This window comes from Mangifera indica, chromosome 1 (assembly GCF_011075055.1).
Source record: "Mangifera indica cultivar Alphonso chromosome 1, CATAS_Mindica_2.1, whole genome shotgun sequence".
NCBI classification, from domain to species: Eukaryota; Viridiplantae; Streptophyta; class Magnoliopsida; order Sapindales; family Anacardiaceae; genus Mangifera; species Mangifera indica.
In genome coordinates, this window is record NC_058137.1 from 11,018,941 (window position 1) to 11,026,890 (window position 7,950).

Genomic DNA, 7,950 nt, shown 5'->3' on the forward strand with positions numbered 1-7,950 from the left:
CAGCCAGCCTTTTTCATGTTGTTTTCTTTTGTTTTGTGAAGAAAAAGGAAGAAATTGAAAGGATTTTGAAAGATAAAATAAGAAAAAAAAAAGGAAGCACTTTGGAAGTTTTGGTAACCAAAAGATCTCCTTCCTTTCCCTTTACCTATATTTATATATATTTGATGCATATTATATGAATATGTTAGTGTGTTTTGGTGTTGATTTAAGGTGGTTTTGGTGATAAAGGAAGCAAGACAAGGAAGAGGGAGCCAACTTGCAAAGATTGACTTGAAACAAGATAAGGGGTATTATCCTTGATATGTTGTATGTTTTAGGCTTTCGTTCCTTGGTTCTATGTTATAAATGATGATTTTAAAGTTGAGAGTTGGATAATATTTACAGTTTTACCACTGATTTCGTCCACGTTTTGACTGTCTTATCTAATGAATCATGAGTGTTGTTATAGCTTGTTGGAAAGCTCTTTGAATCCTCTTTTCAAAGATATATAACTGGTATGAATTAGAGACCGTTTGGACTGTTAAATTGCATAAACAAAACAACTGCCTTACCAAATAAACAGTGAAGACAATTTTTTGCCACTAACTTCATCTCACGTTTTGGCTGCCTTATCTGATGAATCATGAGTGCTATTATAGCTTGTTGGAAAGCTCTTTGAATTTTGTTTCCAATGATATATATCTTGTATGAGTTAGAGATCGTTTGGACTGCTAAATTTTGTATGAACCAAAAAGACTACATTACCCAAATAAACAGGAAATATTGGTTTTTGCCACTGATTTCATCTCATGTTTTGACTGTCTTATCTAATGAATCATTAGTGTTATTATAACTTGTTGAAAATCTCTTTGAATCCTCTTTTCAATGATATATATTTTGTATGAATTAAAGACAGTTTGGACTGTTAAATTGTATGAAAAAGAAGGCTGCTCTACCAAATGAACAGTCCCGTGAACAGTATTTCACAGTTTTTGGAAAGAAAGAAAGAAAGAAAGAAAAGGAGGAGAAAAAGGAAAGGAAGAAAGAAATAAAGGAAAGGAAAGAAAGGGGAGAAAAAGAAAAGAAGAAGAAAAGAAAGAAAAACAATTTGGGGTTCAACATTCAAGGATCATCCCAAGAGTATGGTCTGGTGAGTTATAAATAGTTTTAGATGGAAGCAAGATTAGTAAGATATAATACACGCATGCATGCTATGAACTGTGAGGGGGCACTATACACTACATCGCCCGTAGTATGACACATCTGTAGTAGGACATAGACCTACAATAAGGTCCGCTTACAGTAGAGCATGCTCGTAGTAAAACACAATTCTTATTCAAAAATGGTGTAGTGAGAGAAAAGAAGAGAGTTCGAGCTTAGAAAAGTGTCAAATCTCTATCGGTAATTTCCAGAAAATATCAAATAGACACCAGATGGGACAAAGTATGACCCAAATAGAAAAGAATGGACTAGATTATCCCCTCGATTTCTTATGATGGTTATGATGTGAGATTGAGTCCCAAAAGTGAGTTAGAACAAGAAAGGAGATAGTTTACTTAATTTTTTCCCCTTACTGAGTGTTTTTATCTCTCAGTTCCTTTTCTTTCATGATTGTAGGTACAGGTGATCGAGGTAGCTACGAGGCAGGGTCAGGTTAGCGAAAATAGATCTAGCTGAAATAGGTTATCTCTGGTTTATATTACATGAATACAATCGCATGTTCTTGTTGACTTTTGACCTTTTTGAGATAATTGTACAGTTGTATATGATTACTCCATGTTTTCAGATGCTTTCATATAAGATATATACATCTTTTGTTCACTTCTAGATTTTCAGTTTTCTTAGAATAATTTTTAAATACTTTCAAAAATGAGTTGAGTTCAAAGTAGTTCTTTAAAAAAAAAAATAGACGCTCTAGATATTAATTCATAACATTTCTCCTTCTATGGGTAGTACTTCTAAGGAGAGATGTTACAAGCATATTCATAAAGAGGGTGTTACATTTAATGTGCATCATATTTTGGAATATTGAGCTAATTTGGAATTTCTATAACTTATATGAATTTGATGGAAGGGTATATCAGTGATTGCACAACCATGCGAAATTATATTAATTTGATCCTATCTTTTTTATTTAGGTTTTATTTCAAATAACCTTTATATACTTAAAATACTCATGACACATTTTGATTTATTAGTGGTGTTAGAAATTTCTAAGAATATTTTCGAGGAATCACTTTAGCATTGGGTGGGTCATTGTATGAATTTGAAGGTTGACAGAGTAAGAGATGTATTTTGGGCATTTTATATTATTGGTTACCCAGGTTAATTTTGCTCGAGCCCTTTTTTGAGGAATTTTGGTCCAATATGCAATAATCTTTGTCTTTTCAATGTTTTTTTTTAATTATTTTACAGACAATTGATAATATATAACTGAATAATTGTTGATAATGATTACTGCAGACTTATCTAACATCCATGTACTTATTTTGCTTCTTTTAACATAGTGGTACTTATTTTGACATCTAAGTTGTGAAGAAAGAAGTAAATATGTTGACATCCAATTAACAAAGAAAATATAGTTATAATTGGATTTATTTATAAATACATCAATGAAAATACACTATTTTGCTATTAATATTAATTGATTTGTAGTAGTAATAATTTCATATTAATTGCTATCTTTTTTTGTTTTGTTGAAAAGATGTTTCATATCAATTATTGTACCTTGATAATCAATATAATTATTAATTTTCATTTAAGACTGAAATACTCCTTCCAAATTCACCACATAAATTGGAATGAAACTTTTTGTCCCTAATTAACCATAGAATCAAGGACAAATTTTTTTTTTCCAATTCAGAGCACAATCAAGTAAAAAAAAAAAATTATTCTCAATTCATCACACAATTAAGGACTTTATTTATAATCTATTATATAATCAAGAACAAAAAATTTTGTCCTTAATTTATTGTATATTATAGATGAAAAAATTTGTTACTAATTCATTATACAATTAAAGACGAAAAAATTTATCTTCGATTCACTGCATAAACAAGAATGAAAATTTTTGTTTTTAATTTTCTGCACAAACAAGGAAAAAAATTTTATCCCTAAATATTTTTTTTGAGAAGAAATCTAATTATTTGAGACGAAATTTAATTTATTTATAGACAAAAAATTCGTCTCAAAATATGTATCATTTTATGATGAAACATTATTTCTTTTACAATGACTAGTTATTAAAAACAATTTCTTTTTCGTGGGTATTACCATTTGGTAACGTGCATTTTGTGACGATTTTATCATTTGTCACAATTGATTTTTTAGGATTAATTTTTTATGTTTTTTGAACAAAAATTTTGTTATCTTTTATGAAATTTATTGTAGAGGGTAAATTAAGCTAGTGTTTAACTAGGTTGATTGGCGCATAAATTGTTTTGGTGATCCCAAGTCTAGTGATCACATGTTTGATCATCTATTAGAGGTTCTGTTTCATAGGCATTGAGGTTACTATTTATATAAAATTCTCTTAACACGTTAGTCTGGGGGTAGTCAACATGCACCTATGTGTTGCATTAGGTTGACACCAACATCCTCGACACGTTAAATTTGTATTTATTTTTTTGTAGAATCATTCAATATTACGATAATCTTACTATATTATATGTGCCCTCAGTTAGAATAATACTAAAGTTATAGATGCTTTTAGATTGACCATTATATGTGCTCACAAAATTCTCATAATTAAGCTATATGTTGATCTTTTTATCATAATTCTACTAAATTGAGAACATTTTTTAGATATACATGTAAACATATGTACTAATAGATAAAGAATGTCACTCGAACGTATTTATATGACTTAATATGAATCTATATCATCATGAAGATTGATTGTAGAGCACAAACTCTAACAAAAGATGTGACTACAAGAAGAACAAGAAGGAAGCCTAGTTTCAGGAGAAAATGTCTATTTTTAAAACTTTGGGGTATAGGAGGTACTTTTTGCTAAGATAGCATGAAGAATTGTGGAGCAAATTGTATTATACTAATAATGAAACTATGTGTATTTTATTGAGTATAATTTGAGTATCAATAATATATCACTTATTTATATGATGATATATTATTATTGATATCTAAAATGATAATCATTACAAGTGCATATAATTTTAATAACATTGAATTTTTCATTGATTAAAATCCATTGGAGAAAACTTTTTTGAAATAATATTAAACAAACCTTCATTGCGTATTTTTGATGATGCAAGCAGGTTAGATAGGCCTATCCAATTAGCCTAGTGGAAGCACATTATGATTAAAGCCACAAAAAGGGTAATGTGAAAGAATCTTTTCTATGCTACACACTTTAAGCTATATGGCCCTAAAAGAAATTGCTTGGAATAAATTAAGTGAAGCAACTAAAAAGAAAATATGCCACCGAGGCCTACCATTTGATGTAAATCCTGTCCCAACTGATGTGGGCCTTTATAAATAATATAAAATTTTCACATAATTTGGGTAGCTTGTGTGGCTTTGTTAAGCCTGTGTTACTGTTCAAAAGAGGTTCTGGCGCTTGGCTATCGGTGGAAAACGTCTCCACTGCTTTTGTTTAAATCAAACTGGCCTTCTGCTTTATTCCTTACTATTGCTGATTTTTTATAGTACCAAATCTTATAGTACTCAATTACGTGTGGTTCTTGATTGAGAATAATATTTTCAAATAGAATTTGGTGTTAACTCAATGGCATACAAATTAATGCTTTCAAGAGCATCAATCTTTCACTATTTAATATAAGAGAAGAAAAAGATTTAGCATCGGTATAAAATTTCCGGAAAATACGGGCATGCTTTCTGCAGAAACACATCTGTACTGAATAGATGGCCTTACCAATATATCAATCGGTGAACTTGCCCGTTCTCTCAGTGATTAAGGAATATATTGAGATTTATATAATTAAAACTCCAATATTCTGAGTTGCCTCTCTCTGTGAATGGTTAAGACATTATGATTTTGATTATGTATCTGCATAAACTCTTCTTGAATTCTTTATATTACTCATCTTATCTCAATATATTGATACAACTAATCAAGCAATTTTTAAGTGAAGATTCTTGGAACAACTTTATTCAGAGTGCACTAAGATATAATATTTTGAGAAATCCCTAGCAAAATATTCTGTTTAGCGAACCTCTAGGAAAGATTACTTAACTTGTGATGTGGTTTCTTCACAGTAAGACACAAGGTAAATTCTTGCTTCTGCCTATTGATAGACGTGCTTGGGCACAAACACATAATTTGTGAAAATGGGTACTCCTAATAAGCGTCTGGGAAATTACACAATCCAAAATGGTGACTGTATACAAGAAGAGGATCGCAGTTCTGAGCCAAGTTGTTGCATGAAGATTTTTGGGAAAAACAAGGAGCAACCTGTCAAGAGCAAAAACATACCGGCTCTCAATTATTCCTCACCACAAGATTTCAGTAAGCAGCATGACCCCCCAAAAGCAATTAAACAAAGCGTTGATCCTCCATCAGATGGGCAGCGAGAGGAAAGTCTTGAGCTAGAAAACAACAACCAAAGCCTGACAAGGAAAACCACTGGCAGTTCTGAGCAAGCTCAACATGAGAGGAATGAGAAACAAAAAGATATTAAGCAACCAAACTTCAACAACACAGAGAATATTGGCTTAAACACAGGCTATAGCAGTATTCAGCAAGTAGTGAGGCAACCGAGCTACAGCAGAGATGACACCAGCTTTTCAAATACAAACAACAGCATCGTTGTGCCACAGATTGTTAAGCAACCAAGCTTCAACAAAGATGATAGGTATGCTGACAGCAACATTGCGCCGCAAATTGCTGAACAATCAAGCTTCAAAGATGATAAACACGAAGATACCAGGCCTCCGATAACAACGAAAATCAGTGTTGTTCCACAGGTTGTTAAACAAACAAGTTTTAAAGATAAAAAATATACAGATACAAGCCCTCAGGCAACATCCAAAAGCAGTGTTGTGCCACAGGTTGCTAGGCAAACCAGCTTCAAAGATAATAAATATACAGACACCGGCCCTCCAACAACATCCAAAAGCAGTGTTGTGCCACAGGTTGCTAGGCAAACCAGCTTCAAAGATAATAAATATACAGACACCGGCTCTCCAACAACATCCGAAAGCACTGTTGTGCCACAGGTTGCTAGGCAAACCAGCTTCAAAGATAATAAATATACAGACACCGGCCCTCCAACAACATCCAAAAGCAGTGTTGTGCCACAGGTTGCTAGGCAAACCAGCTTCAAAGATAATAAATATACAGACACCGGCTCTCCAACAACATCCGAAAGCACTGTTGTGCCACAGGTTGCTAGGCAAACAAGCTTCAAAGATTATAAATATCCACACACAAGCCCTCCAACAGCATCCAAAAGCAGTGTTGTGCCACAGGTTGCTAGGCAAACCAGCTTCAAAGATAATAAATATACGGACACCGGCTCTCCAACAACATCCGAAAGCACTGTTGTGCCACAGGTTGCTAGGCAAACCAGCTTCAAAGATAATAAATATACAGACACCGGCTCTCCAACAACATCCGAAAGCACTGTTGTGCCACAGGTTGCTAGGCAAACCAGCTTCAAAGATAATAAATATACAGACACCAGCTCTCCAACAACATCCGAAAGCAGTGTTGTGCCACAGGTTGCTAGGCAAACCAGCTTCAAAGATAATAAATATCCAGACACCAGCCCTCCAACAACATCCAAAAGCAGTGCTGTGCCACAGGTTGCTAGGCAAACAAGCTTCAAAGATTATAAATATCCACACACAAGCCCTCCAACAGCATCCAAAAGCAGTGTTGTGCCTCAGGTTCTCAAGAACACAAGCTTTAAAGGTGATCAATATGCAGACACCGGTGCTTGGATAACACCCGCTAGCAGCGGATCACAAGATGTTTCTGGGGAAACAAACTTCAAAGATCATAAATATAGAGACAGTAGCACCCCAGCAACGAGTAAGAGCAGCTTTCCACAGAATCTTGTAAGGAAATCGAGCTTCAAAGATGAAAAATATGCAGGCACTAGCACTCAAACAACTATCAATAGCGGTGCTTCACAAAAGGTTGCAACGAAAACAAACTTTAGAGATGATAAACATGTAGATACCAGCCCTCCAGTAACGACCAAGAACAGCATTGCGGAAAAGGTTGCTGCACCACAAATCCTCAAAGATGATAAATATGCAGATCCTAGAATAACCAAGAGCAGCGTCAAGCAAACGATCGTTGACACTAGCCCACCAATAGCAAACAAGAGCACTGTTGTGCCACAGGTCGTTAGGCAAACAAGCTTCAATAGAGATGATAATTGTACGAACACCAGTGATGGGCAAAAGATTGGTAGGCAAGTAAGTTTCAACAGCAATAAATCTACAGACAGTAGCCTCCCAAAGCCAACAAGAAGCAGCATTGAGCATACATTAGCGGAGAAGCACGACGGTGCTTCCAAGCTAGAAAATAAAAATGAAAGCCAAGGAAACACAGGACTAAGCTCTTCAGTGTTTACAAATTTTAGCAGCTTTGGACATGGAGAGCAGCTGCTGGATAACGAACAACAAATGGCTGTTGCAGGGCCTAGTTTTGCAGAAAAAAAACAAGAAGCACCATTGGACAAGCAACACAGAGCCTACAAAAATTCCAGTTAGTGGCTCAGGACAAAAAAAAAAAAAAAACTCGCGGTGAGGATCCTTCTTTCCTCTTTCTCAGTTTTTTTTTTTTTTTCAATATGTAACTAGAAATAAAACATCTTTCTTCTTTCATTACTTCTTCTTTTGTAGCTTGATGATGAAAGAATTTGGTGAAGATTAAGATAGAAAAATAACTTGCATATAACAATTAACCAAGAATCAATGCAATACAAGCAATTATAAAGAACTTTGTGTGCTAGCCAACATGGTTATAAGGTAACACAG

General features: G+C 34.0%; 1 protein-coding gene across 1 annotated transcript; it reads left to right on the top strand.

Annotated features, from left to right (window-relative positions):
- The first annotated feature begins 5,289 nt into the window (after positions 1–5,289).
- Positions 5,290–7,683, top strand: LOC123215047 (uncharacterized protein PB18E9.04c-like). Its single transcript, XM_044635131.1, has one exon. It carries the CDS (start codon positions 5,290–5,292, stop codon positions 7,681–7,683), a length of 2,394 nt encoding a protein of 797 aa, XP_044491066.1.
- The last annotated feature ends 267 nt before the right edge of the window (positions 7,684–7,950 follow it).

What these genes read in the sequence shown, in the direction of transcription:
- LOC123215047 (XM_044635131.1), top strand. Translation starts at nt 5,290, where the DNA reads ATGGGTACTCCTAATAAGCGTCTGGGAAATTACACAATCCAAAATGGT.